This window comes from Somniosus microcephalus, chromosome 12 (genome assembly GCF_052327205.1).
Source record: "Somniosus microcephalus isolate GS21.2 chromosome 12, FLI_Smic_1.0, whole genome shotgun sequence".
In the NCBI taxonomy this organism is placed as follows: Eukaryota; Metazoa; Chordata; class Chondrichthyes; order Squaliformes; family Somniosidae; genus Somniosus; species Somniosus microcephalus.
In genome coordinates, this window is record NC_140998.1 from 72266636 (window position 1) to 72291462 (window position 24827).

The 24827-nt window shown below is 46.9% G+C and overlaps 1 protein-coding gene across 1 annotated transcript in view; it reads right to left on the reverse strand.

Annotated features, from left to right (window-relative positions):
- The window catches only part of LOC147109291 (uncharacterized), an 88891-nt gene extending 66280 nt beyond the window's left edge, over nucleotides 1-22611 (reverse strand). The window contains exon 1 of the mRNA XM_086003102.1: nucleotides 22199-22611. Coding sequence (XP_085859228.1) covers nucleotides 22199-22499 — 301 coding nt within the window. The 5' untranslated portion in view covers nucleotides 22500-22611. The remainder of the gene's footprint in view (nucleotides 1-22198) is intronic.
- Nucleotides 22612-24827: the final 2216 nt, after the last annotated feature.

Here is a 24827-nt window from a genome sequence, read left to right on the forward strand (position 1 = left end):
CTCTCCATGCTTTTGCCCCACCAAACTTCTGCAATCTCTTTCAGCCCTACTTTCCAGCTCATACCCTCCACTCTTCTGACTCTGGGCTCTTGTACATCCCTTCTTTCCCTTACTCCAACATTGGTGGCACATCCTTCAGTCACCACAGTTCTATAGATTGTTTGTGTATGTGCAGGCTGTTATTATCAATATTAAAAATGTTATGACTGTGTGTAATTCCTGACAGAAAACTTTACTTCTTGTCACACTTGTATCAACTTTTTCTCATTATAAATTCCCAAATCTACATTTACAATGGAATTGCCTATGTAAACTTGTCATTGTATAATCACACCCTCCAACAACTGTGGTACTGTAGCATCTGTTTTGCTTCTCTCAATTCTTCAGCCTGTACTGCAGAGAAACTGCTATGCTCCAACCAACTCTACTACACTGCTTCCCAAATTGCCATAAATTTTGCTATTTGATTATCAATATTAATATAAAATCAAAGTATTGCATAAAAATAAGGACAGAATGCATGACTTACAATTGCACATCCTGGTCCAATTATTCCACAACTACTAACCCTGCTTCACCTGAAGATTATACTTGGTCTTGACTCCCCATGTGTAGCATGACAGGAGAGCAACCAATAATATATTAAAATCAAGTCTGTGGGTTGCACACTCCATTTTAGAGACTCGTACCCGAGTGGTCCAAACATCTTCTATGGGGTTTTGCCATGTTGAAATGTCAACAGTTGCCTGTCACTATTTCCCATTAAACCTACAGGTGGACCCTCAGTAGGATTTCCCCTTGGAATCAAGACAGCTAATTGCTGCTTACTTTACAATCATAGCAGTACGTCCAGGTCCAGCACTAGATGGAGCTTCAGAGCCTACATATCCCAAACTGCAACCAGCATTACAGTTTCCCTCCCTGGATACAGCTGATTCCACTGCACACTACAAAATTTAATCTTTAATCATTATTTTTCCATGTTTTACATAATTCAATATATGACATATGATCACAGGTCCTGTCCTTGCTGCCCTCCAGCCTTGCTTCCTGCCTTCCTTTGACCCCTACATCGGGTCTCTGGGCTCACTCCTGCTTCCTACTGGCTGCTCCTATGTTTTTTTAATGCTTTAAGTCCTCAACAAATGATTTTCCCCTTTTTCACAGCATCTTCAAACTTATAAATCTGACACTGGGCCTCCAGGCCCAGTACTACTCCCCACCAATCCAGTTTCTCATCTTCAACTCATCAACAATATCCAGCCTCCAGACATGTCCCCACAAGTCTCTCTTCCCTCTCTAATTTTTATATCAAGAATTCCTTTTCTCCTGTTTTTTCCAGTTTCTTTGAAGTTTTAAATGCTTACTGAAAGTAGATTCAATAGTAACTTTCAAAAGAGAATTGGATATATACTTGAAAAGGGAACATTTGAAGGGCTATGGGGAAAAAGCAGGGGAGCGGGACTAATTGGTAGCCCTTTCAGACAGCCGGCACAGGTATGTTGGGCTGAATGGCCTCCTTCTGTGCCGCATGATTCTATTTTTATACAGATGAGAAGGAAGGTTGCATGTTCAAGGTTACAGGGAGGTGAATCGTCGGGGTCTAGGGAAACTGAGGGTTTGGGCATATGATCCATGGTGGAGTACTGAAGGGTGCACGGAAATATTGAGGCCCTGTGGTAAACCACTTTATCGTTACACTATAGTTATCACTGTTGTATTGTTATCACCGTTGTATCACGATACGAGGTCGCCTCTTGTCGCACTGTTATACCTGGGCTGACCACCTCCGACTCCGCCCATGGCTCCACCTACCTGCCCAGGTATAAAGGTAGTCGACTGGCTGGTATTCCTCCTTGTTGGACCCGATCACCCACGAGGGTGGGCTCTGTTATTTAGTCAATAAAAACCTTTAGTTACGTTCCTAACTCGTCGCCTTTTATTGGACGAATTGATAGGTATATCAATTTTATTGACTAAATTTTAAAGATGTCTACTACTGGCCAGCCAGAAGCCCTCCCAGAAGCACAGCCACACCAGCCGGCTTGGCTGCAAGCCCTCAAACCACCGTACCTGGATCTAAACCCACAGGCAGCAAACGCAGCCCTCAACTTCAAACACTGGCTGGACTGCTTCGAATCCTACCTGGAAGAATCCGGCGCCCCGCAGAGATCCAAACTACGACTTCTGAACGCCCAAGCGAGCCCGAGAGTATACGCACTCATACAGGACACGACTACGTACGAGGCCGCTATCAACCTACTGAAACAGCAGTACCGCAGCCCGGTAAATTACATGTACACCAGGCACCTCCTAAGATCCCGCCCGCAACAGCCAGGAGAGTCTGTAGCTGAATTTTTACGGGCGCTAAGAGCACTCGGCAGGAACTGTGACTTTAAAGCGGTGACGGCTGTTGAAAATACGGAAGATAATATCCGCGATGCCTTTGTGAAAGGCCTACGGTCCGACTACTCACGGCAAAGACTGCTTGAAGCTAAAGACCTCGACCTGGACAAAGCTGAAGCCCTCGCTCTCTCCCTGGAGGTGGCCCATCAGGACCAGGAGGCGTTTTCCAGGTACTGCTCGCGACCCTGGGACTCGGGCCCGACCCCTACCGCAATACCCTTCGCAGCGCCGCCCCCGGGACCTACCTCAGCGTCGGCGTCCCGGACCCGACCGGGCCCACCACCCCCGGTACCGGCTCCGACATCGGGCACCCGCGATCGGGCCGCCGGCTGCTTCTTTTGCGGCCAGGAGAAGCACCCGAGGTCGCGCTGCCCAGCCAGGAACTCTACCTGCACAACCTGCAGGAAGAAAGGCCATTTCTCTAAGGCCTGCAGGAGCGGATCTTCAGAGGCCAGCAGTGCCTCATGTGAACTGTGGGGGCGGCCATCTTCTTTCACGGCAACTGAGGCCAGTATCCCCACACGTGAGTCATGGGGGCGGCCATCTTTGATCAAGGCAACCGACCCCAATAGTGCCTCATGTGAGTTATGGGGGCAGCCATCTTCTCCGCCATTTTGTCCTACCTCGTGGGAGACGCCATTTTACCCACCACGCCCGACTGCCACCGGGCCCCCGGACCCGACGACCGCCTCGCCCGCAGACGACAACGACTCGCTTACCTACACGCTAGCCTCCGTCACTCTGGATCAAGCCCGCCCACACCACCTGTCCAAGTCGATGATGGACATCAAAGTAAACGGCCACGCCACGACCTGCCTGTTCGACAGCGGAAGCACGGAGAGCTTCATCCACCCAGACACGGTGAGCCACTACTCCCTCCCTGTCCTGCCAACGCGCAACCGAATCTCGATGGCATCGAGGTCCCACGCCACGGACATTAGCGGCTACTGTGCTGTGACCTTGTCGGTTAAGGGTACAGAGTATAAAAACTTTAAACTCCTCGTCCTCCCCCAGCTCTGCGCTGCCGTCCTACTAGGGCTGGACTTCCAATCCCACCTCCAAAGTGTAACCCTAGCATACGGTGGACCCCTCCCCCCACTCACAGTCGACAACCAGCGAAGGTTAAACCGCCCACCGCGTAACACCTGCAGCCTATCCACCCTCAAGGTGCCGCCACCTTCCCTGTTCGCTAACCTCACCCCCGACTGCAAACCCGTCGCTACCAAGAGCAGGCGGTACAGCGCTGGGGACAGAGCTTTCATTTGCTCTGAGGTGCAGCGTCTCCTGAAGGAGGGCATCATCGAGGGGAGCAACAGCCCCTGGCGTGCCCAGGTCGTGGTCGTTAAGACCGGCGATAAAAATCGCCTGGTCATCGACTACAGCCAGACCATAAACAGATACACCCAGCTGGACGCATACCCCCTTCCCCGCATATCTGACATGGTCAATCAGATTGCACAATACCGCATATTCTCGACCATCGACCTTAAGTCGGCCTACCACCAACTCCCTATCCACCCCGAGGACCGCCAGTACACCGCCTTCGAGGCGAATGGGCGCCTATACCACTTCCTTAGGGTCCCCTTCGGTGTCACCAACGGGGTCTCGGTCTTCCAAAGGGAGATGGACCGGATGGTTGACCAGAACGGACTGCAGGCCACATTCCCCTACCTAGATAACGTCACCATCTGCGGCCGCGACCGGCAGGACCACGACGTGAATCTGGAGAAATTCCTCCGTACAGCCCAACGGCTGAACCTCACCTACAATAAGGAGAAATGTGTGTTTAACACCTCGCGCCTTGCCATCCTTGGCTGTGTAGTAGAGAACGGACTCATCGGCCCCGACCCCGAAAGAATGCGCCCCCTCATGGAGCTACCCCTCCCCCACTGCCCTAAGGCACTTAAGAGAACCCTGGGGCTCTTCGCCTACTATGCCCAATGGGTGCCCAATTATGCGGACAAAGCCAGACCCCTCATGAAGTCCACATCCTTCCCCCTTACGGAGGAAGCGTGCGCAGCCTTCTCCCTCATTAAGGGAGACATTGCCAAGGCCACTATGCACGCTGTGGATGAGTCCATCCCCTTCCAAGTCGAGAGCGATGCATCCGACTTCGCCCTAGCCGCCACCCTTAACCAGGAGGGGAGACCGGTGGCCTTCTTCTCAAGGACCCTACAGGGCCCTGAGATCCGACACTCGTCGGTCGAGAAGGAGGCCCAGGCGATTGTGGAGGCGGTACGACGCTGGAGGCACTACCTGGCAGGCAAACGATTTACCCTCCTTACCGACCAACGTTCGGTCGCTTTTATGTTTAATAACAAGCTGAGGGGCAAAATCAAGAATGACAAGATCTTGAGGTGGAGAATCGAGCTCTCCACCTACGATTATGATATCTTGTACCGGCCAGGTAAGCTGAACGAACCCCCCGATGCTCTGTCACGAATTACATGCGCCAGCGCGCAAAGTGATAGACTTCAGACCCTCCACAACGACCTCTGCCACCCCGGGGTCACCAGACTTTACCACTTCATTAAGGCCCGCAACCTGCCCTACTCCATCGAGGAGGTCAGGACCATAACCAGGAACTGCCAGACCTGCGCCGAGTGCAAACCGCACTTCTTTAGGCCGGACAGAGCAAGCCTGATCAAGGCCACCCGCCCCTTCGAGCGCCTGAGCATCGACTTTAAGGGGCCCCTCCCGTCCTCTGACCGTAATGTGTACTTCCTCAACATTGTTGATGAGTACTCCCGTTTCCCCTTTGCCTTCCCCTGCCCAGACATGACCAGTACCACGGTCATTAAATGCCTGAACGACCTCTTCGCCTTGTTCGGGTTCCCAAACTATATACATAGTGACCGGGGCTCCTCTTTCATGAGCGAGGAACTCCGTCAGTTCCTACTAGCGAGAGGTATTGCAGCAAGTAGGACCACCAGCTACAACCCCCAAGGGAACGGCCAGGTGGAAAGAGAGAACGCGACGGTATGGAAGGCCGTCCTCTTAGCCTTAAAGTCTAAGGGCCTCCCAACCTCCCGCTGGCAGGAAGTCCTCCCGACAGCGCTGCACTCCATCCGGTCACTACTTTGCACTGCCGTTAACGCCACCCCCCATGAACGAATGTTTGTTTTCCCCAGGAAGTCGACTACTGGAACCACTCTACCAACCTGGCTGACCTCTCCGGGGCCCGTCTTGCTGCGAAAGCACGTGAGGGCCCATAAAACAGACCCCCTGGTCGAAAGGGTGAACCTCCTGCACGCCAACCCCCAGTACGCTTACGTGGCTTACCCAGACGGGCGGGAGGACACTGTCTCCTTACGAGACCTCGCACCCTCGGGCACTCCGGAGACACCACCTTTACCCCCCCCCACCACCCCCCCAATTCCAGCCCAGGTAGACGGCATGCCGGAACCCCACGAGCCTTCGCCGACCACGCAGACACCAGCACTAACACCGGATAATGCAGCACCGCCGCTGCGACGATCGGAGAGGCTTACGAGGCCTCCGGACAGACTGACATACCAGAACTGGTAGTACACTTCACCCCGCCGGACTCAAATCTAAACAAGGGGTGAATGTGGTAAACCACTTTATCGTTACACTATAGTTATCACTGTTGTATTGTTATCACCGTTGTATCACGATACGAGGTCGCCTCTTGTCGCACTGTTATACCTGGGCTGACCACCTCCGACTCCGCCCATGGCTCCACCTACCTGCCCAGGTATAAAGGTAGTCGACTGGCTGGTATTCCTCCTTGTTGGACCCGATCACCCACGAGGGTGGGCTCTGTTATTTAGTCAATAAAAACCTTTAGTTACGTTCCTAACTCGTCGCCTTTTATTGGACGAATTGATAGGTATATCAGGCCCCAGTTCAATGTTTTCACTGCATGGGTCAGTAGACGAGGGGCCAGCTGTAAGCGTACTGTGCAGTGGGCTTGTAGCAGCAGTTGGATTCAGTTGTGCAACAGGGGAGTGGCACAGGGGACTGGCAACGTAACAGCAGAGATAATGGTGTCAAAAGGACCAATGTGACAACAGAGACAGGTAAATCATGGGCCAGCTTGCGATTCAGTGTAAGCAACATCATGGGAGATCAGCTAACAACAAACATGTGTTACACCTTCCATTGTTTACATAATTAAATTGCAATGTTTGTCCTTTCTCCTATGTCTGTCACTCATATTCTACCCTTAGCTATTTATATTATTTCATATATAAATATATAAATTGTGTGTGTGCATTTAATCCTCGCTAACCTTGCACATGGTTAGTCCAAAAGAAATTAACAGGCGTTCTTGTAATATTGGGTTTTAGAGGTTAGACTGCCACTTTTGGAAGCACGACCATTACAGAACTATTCATTAATTTCAATGTTCTGGTGGCATATATATATTAAAAAATGCAGTTTCTTAAACCACATTTTACTCATCGCACTTGTCTATATGCAAATTTATTTTCAATCACCATTCCATATCATACTTGCAGATAGCCCCTCAGTAGGATTTTCCTTTGTAAAGCGAGCAGAAATTAGCTGTCCTGGTCCCAGTCACACTTTTAAAAAAATGCTAATGATTTGCAATATACAGATCAATCAGAATGACTACCCTCTGACTGAGCTTCATAATTACACTTATAAAAAGTAAAGCAAGTCAGTTAATCTTCTGATCTGCAGCCTGAAACTTACAAGCACGTTCCAATTTGTAAAGTTCTCTGATCTGTGCTTACTTAATAATTAGACTTTGTGGCATTAAAAAGCTATAGATCCACATCAGCAGCAGAATAATTAATTGCACATTGCATGGTAAATGCTCTTGGCTTTATAATAGAGCGCATCATCTAATTTACAGACCAGTAAGCCTGACATCGGTAGTGGGGAAAATGCTAGAGTCCATTATAAAAGACGTAATAGCAGAGCACTTGGAAAACAGTGACAGGATCGGACAAAGTCAACATGGATTTACAAAAGGTAAATCATGCTTGACTAATCTACTGGAATTTTTTGAGGATGTAACTGGTAAAATAGATAAGGGAGAACCAGTGGATGTGGTGTATTTGGACTTTCAGAAGGCTTTCGATAAGGTCCCGCATAAGAGATTAGCGTGTAAAGTTAAGGCACATGGGATTGGGGGCAAGGTATTGACTTGGATAGAGAACTGGTTGGCAGACAGAAAGCAGAGTTGGAATAAACGGGTCTTTTTCCGAGTGGCAGGCAGTGACAAGTGGGGTACCGCAGGGATCGGTCCTTGGACCCCAGCTATCACAATATATATTAATGATCTAGACAAGGGAACTAGATGTAATATCTCCAAATTTGCAGACGACACAAAGCTGGGTGGGCGTGTGTGCTGTGAGGAGGATGCCGAGAAACTCCAGGATGATTTGGACAGGTTGGGTGATTGGGCAGAAGCATGGCAGATGCAATATAACGTGAATAAATTTGAGGTTATCCACTTTGGTGGCAAAAACAGGAAGGCAGATTATTATCTGAATGGCAATAGATTGGGAGAAGGGGAAGTGCAACGAGACCTGGGTGTCCTTGTGTACCAGTCGCTGAAGGTAAGCATGCAGGTGGTTAAGAAGGCAAATGGTATGTTGGCCTTCGTAGCGAGAGGGTTTGAGTACAGGAACAAGGATGACTTGCTGCAGTTGTACAGGGCCTTGGTGAGACCACATCTTGAGTATTGTGTGCAGTTTTGGTCGACTTATCTGAGGAAGGATGTTCTTGCCATGGAAGGAGTTCAGCGAAGATTTACCGGGCTGATACCTGGGATGGCAGGAATGACGTATGAGGAGAGATTGGGTCGATTGGGCTTGTACTCGCTGGAGTTTAGAAGAATGAGAGGGGATCTCATTGAAACTTATAAAATTCTGACAGGACTGGACAGACTAGATGCAGGAAGGATGTTCCCGATGGTCAGGGAGTCCAGAACCAGGGGTCACAGTCTAAGGATAAGGGGTAAGCCATTTAGGACAGAAATGAGGAGGAATTTCTTCACCCAGAGAGTGGTGAACCTGTGGAATTCTCTACCACAGAAGGCAGTAGAGGCCAATTCATTAAATATATTCAAGAAGGAGTTGGATATATTTCTTAAGGCTAAAGGGATCAAGGGATATGGGGAGAAAGCAGGGACCGGGTACTGAATTTGGATGATCAGCCATGATCGCATTGAATGGCAGAGCAGGCTTGAGGGGCCGAATGGCCTACTCCTGCTCCTATCTTCTATGATTCTACGTTACTGTGAACAACACTAACGGAGATTGAATAGTGTTACAAAAAGCATTTTGACGTACTCTGAATTCCAATTGGCTACAGCGGATATCAAGAGCATGGCTGTGTATTATATAGGTATGTGCAATACATGTGTAAACATAAATTCACTTACCGAGCATGCTTGCTTATAGTACATATATTTGGGTTTTGGACCCCATTTCCCAATGCAAAAGTGTGTGTATTATGTATGGAAAAAATTATGGGAACTTAAAGCTTTGTTATGTCATACAGAATTTTGCTACAATAAAGTATATTTTATGAAGTAAAATATCAATGAAATTTATGGGCAAATTTTAGAAAAATTGCAAATACATATCTTTTTTCTTCTCCCAGTTAATCTTTCACTTCCTATTGATCCGTTATCACCTTTGATCAATTAATTAATACAGGAGAGGTTTTCTCAGTTTCTCTCGTGTACAAATGGAAATGTTCTGGATAGTATAATTTAGTCGTAACTACTTAAATCTAAAATAAAAATAAGGTACTGTCTCCTTTAAAATCTTTGCTGTTAGATAGCAGATTGCCTGTTTTGAACAATATTTATCCCTCAATCAACTAACAAAAACAGATTATCTGGGTCATTATCACATTGCTGTTTGTGGGACCTTGCTGTGCACAAATTAGCTGCCATGTTTCCAACATTACAACAGTGACTACACTTCAAAAAGTACTTTATTGGGATATCCTGAAAGGTGCTATAATAATGCAAGTGTTTCTTTTATTTCCGAGAAAATGTAAAATGGTTCTTGTTGCATGATAGCTCTTCTGGTTTCCTGACACAGTGAAAGTGGAAATGCAATAGCAAGCACAAAAGGGTCTATTATCCATTCTTTGTTGAAACAGAAAATAAATCATGATACAGTTGAAAAGAATATACTTAATCTGTTGCTCTGCTGCCTTATCAGGGCTTAAATTTTAGATTAATATACATCAGAAAGAGAATAACTAGCTGGAGCACAGTTGGCATATCAAACTCAGCTGGAACAGTTTATACAGATGGCAGTGTTGACACAGTAGGCAGAGTTGTGAATGTGGCAAATTGAGCACATCTGACAAAATTGGCACACCTTATTTATCTGACATAATCAGCAGTTGTCACAGCAGGGACTACTGGCAGCTAACCTTCATTCCATGAACATAGGCAAAAACACAGAAAAATTACCTTCCTAAAAGCTACAGGGCCACTTTCCTAGACCATTAAACCTATCAAAATTTATTACCAACAAAATGGCATTGCCAATGAATATTTGAATTGGTTTCAGCATCCTAATTTTTATGTTAGATTTACATTTTCATAATCATTGCACTATGAACTCCCATATAATTCAGACGCATCAAAAGATGACCAATCCTGAATTGATTTTGCACAGTCGAAAAATTATTCTGTTAAAGAATAAATGATGGTTGGGAGTATATGAAATATGATATAATATACACAATATATACACACATACACTGAGCATGTTGTAACATGTAGAGAAAAAGAGATGACGTTATTAACCATAAGAGGAGACTTTGTCATTTCAACCCTAAGGTAGATTACATACTTGAAATGCACTCCAACCTGTGCTATTCTATCTGATACATACAGGTGGTGCTTTAGAGAGGATGGCTTGATTGTATTTGAATACTGTTTTATTGCTGATGACAGGTGACAGCGACATCTGGCAGCCTATGTTCAGACTACATGATTTTAACTGAAGCTATATTAGACCCTTCCCCCCACACCCGCAAGCCATGGATTTCCCACCACCACCTGTCCTGCAGCTGACCTGATCCTGGGACTCCTCCAACAGCAATCCAAACTGGCAGCTAGGAGGAGCGATAGATGCCTGGAAACAACTCATATTTGATTGTCCTTTTCTCTTCTCACAGCAGCATAGCTAAGATCAGGAACTCGGCCCCAAAGGGAAATTCAAGTCAATATAAGCAGTACTGTGGAGTCACAGATAGGTGCTCCAACATGCTGCGTTGCTGTACTGCTTACTGATATTGGGTTTAATTGCACTGCATGTTAGAGAATAATGACCCACTCAAGCACACTTCTGTGCACCGAGTGCCCAGTAGGTGGAAATTACTTGCTGCAGCATTCTGGGAAGATACGCTATAAAAAGAATTTTAATTTCTTGCACCGATTTAGTACATGTGCTTGCGCAAGAGAAAAGTCATGGGGGGAATAAAACAGATGAACTAGTTATACATCTCACTGCTGTTTGTGGAACACTGCTGCCACATGATGGCTACTCCCATTTTCCTTTAACAATTAACAAAAGTAATTTTCGCGTTAAAGCACTTTCACATTTTGATGATGTGATACGGTGCAACATAAATGCAAGTGCTTCTTATGCCACTTTGTTGCTAATTTACTAACAAGTGTTGTGTATCCTTCGTCACATTATCAGCATCCCTTGTAAACGCCCCAATAATAAATAGTTACACACTATAAAACTCGGAAGGTGATAGATGTTCATAATCTTATCTGAAACTTTTGCAAGATGCTTACTGCATTACTGATCCAATAATCATTAAAGACGCCATCTATCTTAATGTAATGAGTCATTTATCATAAGCATGCTATAAAATTCTCTGCTTTTCATTTTATTCTAAACATACTGCTTTTTAAATCATTGTTAGAATCTTTTGATTCACAATTCAATTGCTGACTTATTTGGAAACTGAGGCAGGTCTGCCAGTGTGTGCTTGCAGTGACTGTGTGCATACACCTCTCTGTGTAGGCACCCATTAAACAAATAAAGCTGTTGGCTCAGGCCAATTGTCATCATTTTGACAGAAGAACAAAGTGTAAGCACAGTGACAGGGGATTAATGCTGCAAATGCACTTCTTAAAATAATCAATGTCATTTTTCATAGGGAAGCATGGATCACTTTTTTATTCTTGTGGAAAAACTGATAGATGGTTCCTAAAAAGAGTACACACATACAGAACTCCACATGGATTGTGATTTTGCATATATTAAAAAAAATCTAATGTAACCAAAGTGAAACTATGTCCCCCCTTATTTAAAATTAAGATGTCAGTTGGCTCCAGTCAGCTAGAGCTGCGTGGGAGAAACTGATGTCTCCATGTGCTGATACTACAGCATAGTGTTGATGCACCTATTCTTGCAGACATGGTGATGTACATTTAATATTCTACATCATATATAGATGGATAATGGATAACCTGGAAATTTTCACGGGAAAGATATTTATCATCAAATCCACGATCCCATTGTCATGGGTAGCAGCTATGCAAATACAAAAGGGTATAAGCTGGCTGTGTTTCACTACGTGCTTTGTCATGTGTCAGAGGTGTTACTGTGTTAATGGTTATCTGGAATTAATATTGCCACGTTTCAGCCAGTCACCCAACCTCATTGCTAGTTGAATTTGCTTTTGAATGTTATCAAAGAGTGGAAGGAAGTCTAAGATTAGGGGAAAATACTGGATAAAAAAATTGTCACTGACTACCAAAGAGAGTTCATCTTTGAATCCTGACTGAAGAGGAAGTGTTCAACCACATATTGTATAGGAGAGAATAAAGAAAAGGGTGGTTTTCTTTGTAGTATTTTATTGTGAAATTTTGAGTATCTTCACATCTTCATTAACGGCAATTAACTTTTTGTGTGCATTGAAAAGGATCTTTACAATTATTATGCTAGACTTTCCCAATCCTCTTACTTTTCTGCGTGCTTTAAGTCATAATTAAAATATTTTAGTTAATATTAGCTTGTAATAGTTCTGGTCTGTTTTGCTAATTTCACTATAAGTTGATTTAAAAAGTATGGGTCCAAGCAAAATCCAACAAGCTTTTTACTGCAATTGAGGCCAGTGTTAGCATCAGGTTACTTTTTTTTATTCGTTTATGGGATGTGGGCGTTGCTGGCAAGGCCAGCATTTATTGCCCATCCCTAATTGCCCTCGAGAAGGTGGTGGTGAGCCGCCTTCTTGAACCGCTGCAGTCTGTGTGGTGAAGGTACTCCCACAGTGCTGTTAGGTAGGGAGATCCAGGATTTTGACCCAGCGACAATGACGGATCGGCGATATACTTCCAAGTCAGGATGGTGTGTGACTTGGAGGGGAACTTGGAGGTGGTGGTGTTCCCATGCGCCTGCTGCCCTTGTCCTTCTAGGTGGAAGAGGTCGCGGGTTTGGGCGGTGCTGCCGAAGAAGCCTTGGCAAGTTACTGCAGTGCATCTTGTAGATGGTACACACTGCAGCCACAGTACGCCGGTGGTGGAGGGAGTGAATGTTTAAGGTGGTGGATAGGGTGCCAATCAAGCGGGCAGCTTTGTCCTGGATGGTGTCGAGCTTCTTGAGTTTGAGCTTCACTCATCCAGGCAAGTGGAGAGTATTCCATCACACTCCTTACTTGTGCCTTGTAGATGGTGGAAAGGCTTTGGGGAGTCAGGTGGTGAGACACTCGCCGCAGAATACCCAGCCTCTGACCTGCTCTTGTTGCCACAGTATTTATGTGGCTGGCCCAGTTAAATTTCTGGTCAATGGTGACCCCCAGGATGTTGATAGTGGGGGATTCGGCGATGGTAATGCCATCGAATGTCAAGGGGGGTGGCTACACTCTCGCTTGTTGGAGATAGTCATTGCCTGGCACTTCTGTGGCGCGAATGTTACCTGCCACTTATCAGCCCAAGCCTGAACGTCGTCCAGGTCTTGTTGCATGCGGGCATTGACTGCTTCATTATCTGAGGAGTTGGGAATGGCACTGAACACTCTGCAGTCATCAGCGAACATCCCCATTTCTGACCTTATGTTGGAGGGAAGGTCATTGATGAAGCAACTGAAGATGGTTGGGCCTAGGGCACTGCCCTGAAGAATGCCTGCAGCGATGTCATGGGGCTGTAATGATTGACCTTCAACCACCACAACCATCTTCCTTTGTGCTAGGTATGACTCCAGCCAGTGGAGCGTTTCCCCCCCAATTCCCATGGACTTGAGTTTTACTAGGGCTCCTCGATACCACACTCGGTGAAATGCTGCCATGATATCAAGGACAGTCACGCTCACCTCACTTCTGGAATTCAGCTCCTTTGTCCATGTTTGGACCAAGGCTGTAATGAGGTCGGGAGTAGAGTGGTCTTGGCGGAACCCAAAGTGGGCATCAGTGAGCAGGTTACTGATGAGTAAGTGCTGTTTGATAGCACTATCGATGACACCTTCCATCACTTAGCTGATGATTGAGAGTAGACTGATGGGGCAGTAATTGGCAGAGTTGGATTTGTCCTGCTTTTTGTGGACAGGACATACCTGGGCACTTTCCCACATTGTCGGATAGATGCCAGTGTTGTAGCTGTACTGGAACAGCTTGACTAGAGGCGCGGCTAGTTCTGGAGCACAAGTCTTCAGCACGATAGCCTGGATGTTGTCGGGGCACATAGCCTTTGCTGTACCCAGTGCGGTCAGCCATTTCTTGATATCACGTAGAGTGAATCGAATTGGCTGAAGACTGGCTTCTGTAATGGTGGGGACCTCAGGAGTAGGCCGATATGGATCATCCACTCAGCCCTTCTGGCTGAAGATGGTTGCAAACACTTCAGCCTTGTCTTTTGCACTCATGTGCTGGGCTCCACCATCATTGAGGATGGGGATATTCATGGAGCTTTCTCCTCCCGTTAGTTGTTTAATGGTCTACCACCATTCACTGTCTACAAGGGTAGGCTACAGAAAGGTGCAGTTTTCAGTTGTGGAACCAAGTTCACTCCCAAAAAAGACTGGGAAGTCACTGATCGAACAGTGTTTTGAAGACCTGAATTACGACAACAACATTTATATGTTGCTTTGCATCAGAACACAGCTACAGATTCTTGCATGCAAAAACCTTTTTAGAATTATAGGTTCCTTATTATTTGCCCTTGAAGCTGAACTTCTCAAAAACAGCATTAGTGAGCTCAGGGAAAAGGGAAAACAAAGAACCATAGAATTGTTACAGCACAGAAGGAGTCTGTTTGGCCCGTCGAGCCCGTGCCAGCTCTCTGCAAGAGCACTTCAGCTAGTCCCACTCCCCCGCCCTTACCCGTGCCCCTGCAAATTTTTTTCCTTCAGGTACCTATCCAATTCCCCTTTAAAAGCCACGATTGAGTCTGCCTCCACCACCCTTTCAGGAAGTGCTTCCAGATCCTAACCACTCGCTGTGTAAAAAAGTTTTTCCTCATGTCACATTTGGTTCTTTTGCCAATCACCTTAAATCTGTGTCCTCTGGTTTTCGACCCTTCCAGCAATGGGAACAGTTTCTCTATCTCCTCTGTCTAGACCCCTCATGGTTTTGAACACCTCTATCAAAACTCTTCTCAACCTTCTCTGCTCTAAGGAGAACAACCCCAGCTTCTCCAGTCTATCCACGTAACTGAAGTCCCTCATCCCTGGAATCATTCTCATAAATCTTTTCTGCACCCTCTCTTTTTTAACCGCTTTCTCAACCTGCCCTGCCACCTTCATGATTTGTGCACATATAGCCCCAGGTCTCTCTGTTCATGCACCTCCTTTAGTATTGTTCCCTCTAGTTTATATTGCCGCTCCTTGTTCTTCCTGCCAAAATATATCACTTCACACTTTTCTGCGTTAAATTTCATCTGCCACGTGTCCGCCCATTTCACCAGCCTGTCTATGCCTTCTTGAAGTCTATCTCTCTCCTCCTCACTGTTCACTATACTTCCCAGTTTTGTCTCATCTGCAAATTTTGAAATTGTGCCCTGTCCATCCATGTCCAAGTCATTAACGTACATCAAGAAAAGCAGTGGTCCTAATACTGACCCCCGGGGAACATCACTGTGTACCTTCCTTCAGTCTGAAAAACAACCGTTCACCACTACTCTCTGTTTCCCGTCACTTAGCCAATTTTGTATCCATGCTGCCACTGTCCCTTTTATTCCATGGGCTTCAACTTTGCTGGCAAGCCGATTATGTGGTATTTTATCAAACACCTTTTGGAAATCCATCAACCGCATTGCCCTCATCAACCCTCTCTGTTACCTCATCAAAAAACTCAATCAAGTTAGTTAAACACGATTTGCCTTTAACAGATCCGAGCTTGCTTTCCTTAATTAATCCACACTTGTCCAAGTGACTGTTAACTTTGTCCCTGATTATCGTTTCCAAAAGTTTCCCCACTACCGAGGTTACAATGACTGGCCTGTAGTTGCTCGGTTTATCCTTACACCCTTTTTTGCACAAGGGTGTAACATTTGCAATTCTCCAGTCCTCTGGCACCATCCCCGTATCTAGGAAGGATTGGAAGATTATGGCCAGTACCTCCGCGATTTCCTCCTTAACCGCCCTCAGCATCCTAGGATGCATCCCATCTGGTCCTGGTGAATTATCAACTTTAAATACAGCCAGAAGTGGAAAAGGTAGAAGCAATGGAAGGGGTGAAAAATGATAGACAGGATGTACTAGAAAGGCTGGGTATGCTTAGAGTGGATAAGTCACCTGGTCCAGATGGCTTGCATCCCAGGTTGCTAAGGGAATTGGGGGAGGAGATAGCGGAAGGGCTTGCCATCATTTTCCAATCTTCCCTAGATGCAGAGGAGGTGCCTGAGGATTGGAAAGTGGCAAATGTGACACCATTGTTCAAGAAAGTGTGTAAGGACAATCCTAATAACTACAGGCCGGTCAGTTTAACATCAATGGTGGGTAAAGTTTTAGAAACAATAATCAAGGAAAAAATTAACGGGCACTTGGAGAGGTTTAAGCTAATTAAGGAGAGCCAACATGGATTTGTAAAAGGCAGATCGTGTTTGACTAATCTAATTGAATTTTTTGATGAAGTAACAGGGAGGATCGATGAAAGGAATGCAATGGATGTTGTCTGCATGGATTTTAGGAAGGCATTTGACAAAGTACCACATAGAAGGCTGGTTAACAAAATTGAGGCTCATGGAATATGTGGGTCAGTGGCAGCTTGGATAAGGAATTAGCTTAAGGATAGAAAACAGCGAGTTGTGGTAACTGGCTGTTTTTCCAGACTCGAGGATGGTAGACAGTGGCGTTCCCCAAGGGGCAGTGCTGGGGCCACTGCTTTTTTTGATACATATATAAAAAATGACCTGGATATTGGAATACAGAGTAGAATTTCTAAATTTGCCGATGACACCAAACTTGGAGGTGTGGCAAACAGTGAGGATGATACCAATCGACTGCAACAGGACATAGAAAGGCTAGCAGAATGGGCAGACAAGTGGCAGATAGAATTTAATATAGAGAAGTGTGAGGTGATGCATTTTGGCAGAAGGGAGAGGCAATATACACTTAATGGCACAGTTTTAAAGAGTGTGCAGGGACAGAGGGACCCGGGAGTTAATGTGCATAGGTCCCTGAAGGTGGCAGGACATAGAGTAGTTAGCAAAGCATATGGGATCTTGGGCTTCATAAATAGAGGTATTGAGTACAAAAGTAGAGAAGTTATGCTGAACTTTTATAAAGCGCTGGTTAGGCCACAACTGGAGAATTGCGTCCAGTTCTGGTCACCACACTTTAGGAAGGATGTGAAGGCCCTTGAGAGTGTGCAGAGGAGATTTACCAGAATGGTTCCGGGGATGGGGGATCTTAGCTACAAGGACAGGTTGGAGAAGCTGGGTTTGTTTTCATTATAGCAAAGGAGGTTGACGGGTGATTTGATAGAGGTATACAAGATTATGATGGGTTTGGATAGGCTGGACGGGGAAAGGCTGTTCCCACTAGTTGATGGTACAAGGACTAGGGGACACAGATTTAAGGTTTTGGGCAAGAGTTATGGGGGGTTGGGGGGAGTGAGGAAAAACTTTTTTATGCAGCGAGTGGTGAAGACCTGGAATTCGCTGCCAACGGAAGTGGTGGAAGCAGAGACACTCAATATTTTCAAGGGAGACTGGATAGGCACTTGAGGGAAATAAACTTGCAGGACTACAAGGATAGAATAAGGGAATGGGACTGACTGGATTGCTCTACAGAGAGCCAGCAGGGACTCGATGGGCCAAATGGCCTCCTTCTGTGCCGCTATGACTATGACCAGCCTTTCTAGTACCTCCTCTTTATCAATTTTTATCTCATCCAGTATCTCCACTACCTCCTCTTTCACTATGAGTTTGGTAGCATCTTCTTCCTTGGTGAAGACAGCTGCAAAGTACTCATTTAGTACCTCAGCTATGCCCTCTACTTTCATGCGTAGGTTTACTTTTTGGTCCCTAATCAGCCCCACCCCTTCTCTTACTACCCGTTTGTTATTTATATGCCTATAGAAGACTTGAATTCCCTTGTATGTTAGCTGCCAATCTATTCTCATACTCTCTCTTTGCCCCTCTGATTTCCCTTTTCACTTCCACTCTGAACTTTCTATATTCAGCCTGATTCTCACTTGTATTCTCAACCAGGCATCTGTCATACACGCTCTTTTTCTGCTTCATCTTACTCTCTCTTTCGTCATCCAGGGAGCTCTGGCTTTTGTTGCCCTACCGTTCTCCCTTGTGGGAATGTACTTCGACTGTACCCGAACCATCTCTTCTTTAAAGGCAGCCCATTGTTCAATTACAGTTTTGCCAACCTTTGATTCCAATTTATCCAGGCCATGTCCATTCTCAACCCACTGAAATTTGCCTTTCTCCAATGAAGTATTTTTACTCTAGATTGCTTCCGGTCCTTTTCCATAGCTAATCTAAACATTATGATACTATGATCACTGTTCCCTAAATGTACCCCTACTGACACTTGCTCCACCTCATCCCCCAGAACCTGGTTGGGCCGGAAACTTACTGATCAAGAAAGGTCTCCTGAACACACTTCAGAAATTCTTCCCCCTCTCTGCCCTTTACATTACTATCCCAGTCTATATTAAGATAGCTGAAGTCCCCCATTATTACTACTCTATAGTTCTTGCACCTCTAATTTCCCTGCAAATTTGTTCCTCTATATCCTTCCCACTAGTTGGTGGTCTATAGAATACACCTAGTAGTGTAATGGCACCTCTATTATTTCTTAACTCTAACCAAATAGATCCTTGACCCCTCCAGGACATCCTCTCTCTTCAGCATTGTAATATCGTCTTTAACCAATACTGCCACCTCACCACCTTTCTTTCCTACCCTATCTTTCCTGAACACCTTATATCCAGGAATATTTAAAACCAATCCTGCCCTTTTTTGAGCCAAAGCACAGTCTCAATGTGAAGTAATTTCCAGCTGTAACTTTGGGGAAGGGGAACTATTGAGTTATTCCACTTGCAATGAGGAATTTATTTCTCCTTCACTCCCTGATGTGGGCCTTAGGTCTCGGAGGCTGCAGAAAGGTGCTCAAGTGACTTCAATCTTTTTCAAAGAAATGCAGGGAGGTTTCACAGTGCTCTGGTCAACATTCATCCCACAGTCAATACCAGATTCACTTCAGTTATGTCATTGTTGTTTGTGAGACCTTACTGTGTGTAAATCAGCTGCTGCATATGCCTACAAAACAACAGTGACTGTAATTCATTAGCTGTGAAGTGCTTTAGGACATTGAGGACACCAAAGGAATTAAATGATGTAAGGTTGCAAAGCTAATTTCAGTTTGATATAATTACCGATATCATTAGTGTTGCTAAAGTGTATGTATTGCAAAATGGCAGACCATGAGATTGTGCCCGCAATTCACCAGTGAGGCCCCAGTGTCAGTTAGCCTACCTAGGGACAGGTTTTACTGGAAGAATATATTGCCCCTGGGTCCTGGGAGAAAAATCAGTGTGTACATTAACCTGGGTCATTCTCACACACTGCCAACAGCTGGTTGCCGATTGGCATTGGCAGAGATTTGGGTTCATCTAGGACGAATGCAAGGTGTCAAGGGACCCAAAGTGGGAAAAAGCAAACACACCAATGAGGATGAACACAAATAACATCATTTTTACTAACTTTTTGACCTCCTTTAACATTGCCCTCTCCCTTTACTAACAGAAAAAAAATTACTCTACCTTCTGCAAACTTAAGTCAACATTAGTTAGCAATTTTAAATGTAAAAGTGGTTTGATAAATGGTCATTTTTGATTGACTAAATCTATTTAAAGAAACCTAAAACAAAATGAAAGCTTTATGCTGAAAGAGTTTAACACAGTGAGGGGAAATGTTAATTAGAAGATATAAGTTTTGCTTCTGTAGTGAGCTTTGCAATTATCAATTTTTTGAGTTCATTGTTCCTGTCAATGAAAGATGTTGGACCAATCAACCAACAAGGTGTGAGATGTGATTAAAGCCCTGGCATCAACCAGGTAAAACTTTTCACAAACCCCAAGGAACAGAATCAGGTCGGGTGATTAGGCAGCTTTTATTTTTGCAGCGGGAGGCTACTGTTTTGTGTAATTTTCAGCTGCTGTTTTGTGTGTCTAGGTAAGTGCCATTTTCCTGCTCGTCTGCTCCTCCCCCCCCCCCCCCCCACAAATGCTTCCCTTCCCAGGCCCTGCCTGCGCTCACTTCCCAGGACTTCAAAGGATAGTTTCTGTCAGGGCTTATAATACAATGTATCCTCCAATTCACCTGAGCAATGAGAGAAGATCCATGGTATACACAATTTTGACGTTTATGCAATCAAACTCTGTTATAACAAATCTCTGTTATATTTACTTATAACAAATGATCTCTCTGATCTCAGCTAAAGCTGTCTTAAGGTTAGAAGAGCTGAAAGCTTAACAAAACAAAAAAAACTCTGCTGGTGCTGGCATGATCATTCAAAAAGCATGAATTATCTATAATGACAGCAAAGGTGTATGCATAAATCCTTGTTTTACCAAACTTGTAATTGTTTCAGCACAGGCGGAAGCAGGGTGCGAACACTGCTGTAGTTCTAAAAAAAAAACAGATCTGTGGAATCAATCTGTGTTTTGACTGGCTATCCAAGCATCAGAAAAATCTTGGTATAATCAGATTGCTAATTATAGAATATTGATCGTGTCTTCCATATTCTTCTGCATAAAGATTCCTTGCCTGCTGCTATGAGTAATAATTATTCTAGGATTAAGCTACTTTTGTAAATCATTTTAGGTGAGCAAAATCATCTAAGATTTTTATTTTAAAATTGGCAACGGTTTACACAATGAGTCATTGCCTGCCACTAGTGTGTATCAGTAAATCGCAAGCAATACGCCCATAATTTTCCCCACAGGCACTCACGCCAACAAGGAACCTTACCATGAGCAAGAACTCTGAAAATGTACCCTTTAGTGTGAAGTTGGTGAAAACAGATATGTTTGCCAATAATGAAAGGAGATGACCACAAACTAGAGATTTTTTTAAACCCATTAGCAGTGTTTGTTTCAGTATTTTTGCATCAGGGCTGTAGATTCGGAGACTGCAGAAGTATGACTTTTGAGCATCTAGTCTAAAGCTACCAGCATTCCCTACTGTCCAATGTATTCACCAGGCAGGTTTCATAAGATTGTTCAAATACTTAAGCACCCAACTTACAATCCAAGCATTCTGGTAATTGTAAACAAACAAGGTGCTGTGGGATGTACTGTAACTAAGTCAGAATGTATAATGCTACTTTCAAACTTCAGAATATGAAGCACGAGTAGTAATGGTGTAAATTACCATCTTGGTATTCCTTAAACACGCCACAAATTGCATATTTAAGTACGAGAAGCAGCACCGAGTGATGCTCCATTGGATACACTGAGCAGTGGGGTGCAAGAATGATTAAGGTAGGCAATAAGACATTATTTCTTAATACTCCCACTCTCCCTAGACCTAGAAAATGGCAGTTCTGATGAAGAGCAAAATTATTTCTAGATGTTTTGTATGAATACAATGTTAAATATTGTAAAGGTTTTTTTTAAATAGGGAATACTCCAGTATAAGGATATTACATGCCTTTTTGTTGGGAGCATTCCTATAACAGCCTGTTCCCTTTTTGTAACAAGAGCATTGGTTTACACTATATTTAAATTGATCATTTACATATAAGAACAAACTTGCATTTATATATTTACAAGTGGATGCAAAAGATCCCATAGCACTATTTGAAGAGGAGCTGGGGGGTTCTCTCCGGTGTCCTGGCCAATGTCCCTCAACCAATATCACTAAACAGATTATCTGGTCATTATCTCATTGCTGTTTGTTGGAGCTCGGTGTGTGCAAATTGGCTGCTGCGTTTCTCTACATTGCAACAGAGACTATACGTCATTGGCTTTGGGATATCCTGTGGTCATCAAAGGCGCTATATAAATGCAAGTTCTCTCTTTTACATATTATACTGTTCTAGGCCGGAGAAGTGTTTCCAATTACAATGGAATTCTTTACACTGTAAGCATGGTGTTGTTAGCTAGTAGAAATTAAAACACAGATGCACACGCAAGTAATTCCAATTCTGTTGTCAGTTCTAAAATATACCATCTGTCTGTATTATTTATGAATGAGGATTTCAATCATAAATTCTTTCATTTCAATGGTTATTTCTCCATACCAGTGGCATAATGCACGTAAAATGATTTTGGCTCCAAAAACTCATTCTAAATGTGATGATTTTAACACATGCGAGGATATGGATTACAATAATACCCTAATAATGCCTACCACTTGTACAAGCTCCTTCTTGGAGATGACCGGGTATGGTCCTTATCTCATCGCCACACTCCTCGCCATCTTTAACATCAACAGCATCACATTTTTCAGAGAGTAAATCTTCAGATCTCACTCCAAAGTCCTTTTGAACTTTTCTTTTATGTTTACAAAAGCGGTCCTTAAAATCGGCTTCAGAATCTTTTACCAAAAAATTCAGAGTTTCCGTAGCAGAGACAATTGGATCGTCTGTACAGTTTGCATTATGCTGAGCGCTCATTTCCCTTTCCTGGTCCGTGTCACTGAAGCTGGACATGTTTCTGTCCAAATGTTCTTGTTGTGGCAACAAACTTCATTTAGCATCCAAAATTGCTATAAGCTGCCAAAATGAAAGACATTGAGTCATCAGTCTGTAGAATAAACTACCAAATTTATCAGCACAAACTGATTGTGAATGTTCACTATTTCAGTGGGAATGTTTCCCCAGCGGACTGGCACTGGACCTGTTCAGATGGACACCTGATGCCGCTGAACGCCACTCTGTCCCGAAACAGATCACCGTCACCGCTCAACTCCAATAACTCCTCCTCAACCAGACACAAACATCTGGGAGGGGGAAGAGGGAAGGGGGGGGGGGGAAAGAGGGAAGGGGGGGGAGGAAAAGAGGGGAGGGGGGGGCGAGGAAGGAGGGAGGGGGAGGGGAGGAAGGAGGGAGGGGAGGAGGGAGGAAGGAGGTGGGGGGGAGGAAGGAGGGAGGGGAGGAGGGAGGAAGGAGGTAGGGGGGGAAAGAGGGAGGGGGGGGAAGAGGGAGGGGGAAGAGGGAGGGAGGGGGGGGAAGAGGGAGTGGGGGAAGAGGGAGGGGGGAAGAGGGAGGGGGGGAAGAGGGAGGGGGGGAAGAGGGAGGGGGGGAAGAGGGAGGGGGGGAAGAGGGAGGGGGGAAGAGGGAGGGGGGGAAGAGGGAGGGGGGGGAAGAGGGGGGGGGGAAGAGGGAGGAGGGGGAAGAGGGAGGGGGGGGAAGAGGGAGGGGGGGGAAGAGGGAGGGGGGAAGAGGGGGGGGAAGAGGGGGGGGGAAGAGGGGGGGGGAAGAGGGGGGGGGGAAGAGGGGGGGGGAAGGAGGGAGGGGGGGAAGAGGGAGGGGGGGGGAAGAGGGAAGAGGGAGGGGGGTAGAGGGAGGGGGGAAGAGGGAGGGGGGAAGAGGGAGGGGGGAAGAGGGAGGGGGAAGAGGGAGGGGGGAAGAGGGAGGGGGGAAGAGGGAGGGGGGAAGGAAGAGGGGGGGGAAGGAAGAGGGGGGGGGAAGGAAGAGGGGGGGAAGAGGGAGGGGGGAAGAGGGAGGGGGGAAGAGGGAGGGGGGAAGAGGGAGGGGGGAAGAGGGAGGGGGGAAGAGGGAGGGGGGAAGAGGGAGGGGGGAGAAGAGGGGGGGGAAGAGGAAGGAGGGAGGGGGAGGGGAGGAAGGAGGGAGGGGAGGAGGTAGGGGGGGAAAGAGGGAGGGAGGGGGGAAGAGGGAGGGAGAGGGGGAAGAGGGGGGGGAAGAGGAGGGGGGAAGAGGGAGGGGGGAAGAGGGAGGGGGGAAGAGGGAGGGGGGAGGAGGGAGGGGGGAGGAGGGAGGGGGAAGAGGGAGGGGGGAAGAGGGAGGGGGGAAGGAAGAGGGGGGAAGGAAGAGGGGGGAAGGAAGAGGGAGGGGGGAAGAGGGAGGGGGGAAGAGGGAGGGGGGGAAGAGGGAGGGGGGGAAGAGGGAGGGGGGGAAGAGGGAGGGGGGGAAGAGGGAGGGGGGGAAGAGGGAGGGGGGGAAGAGGGAGGGGGGGAAGAGGGAGGGGGGAAGAGGGAGGGGGGAAGAGGGAGGGGGAGGAGGGAGGGGGAAGAGGGAGGGGGAAGAGGGAGGGGGGAAGAGGGGGGGAAGGAAGAGGGGGGAAGGAAGAGGGGGGAGGGAAGAGGGGGGAGGGAAGAGGGGGGAGGGAAGAGGGAGGGGGGAAGAGGGAGGGGGGAAGAGGGAGGGGGGAAGAGGGAGGGGGGAAGAGGGAGGGGGGAAGAGGGAGGGGGGAGGGGGGGGGAAGAGGGAGGGGGGGGAAGAGGGAGGGGGGGGGAAGAGGGAGGGGGGGGGAAGAGGGAGGGGGGGGAAGAGGGAGGGGGGGAAGAGGGAGGGGGGGAGAGGGGGGGGGGAAGAGGGGGGGGGGGAAGAGGGAGGGGGGGAAGAGGGAGGGGGGGGAAGAGGGAGGGGGGGGAAGAGGGAGGGGGGGAGAGGGAGGGGGGGGGGAGAGGGAGGGGGGGAAGAGGGAGGGGGGGAAGAGGGAGGGGGGGGAAGAGGGAGGGGGGGGAAGAGGGAGGGGGGGGAAGAGGGAGGGGGGGAAGAGGGAGGGGGGGAAGAGGGAGGGGGGGAAGAGGGAGGGGGGGAAGAGGGAGGGGGGGAAGAGGAGGGGGGGAAGAGGGAGGGGGGGGGAAGAGGGAGGGGGGAAGAGGGAGGGGGGGAAGAGGGAGGGGGGAAGAGGGAGGGGGGGAAGAGGGAGGGGGGAAGAGGGAGGGGGGGAAGAGGGAGGGGGGGGAAGAGGGAGGGGGGGGAAGAGGGAGGGGGGGGGAAGAGGGAGGGGGGGGAAGAGGGAGGGGGGGGAAGAGGGAGGGGGGGAAGAGGGAGGGGGGGAAGAGGGAGGGG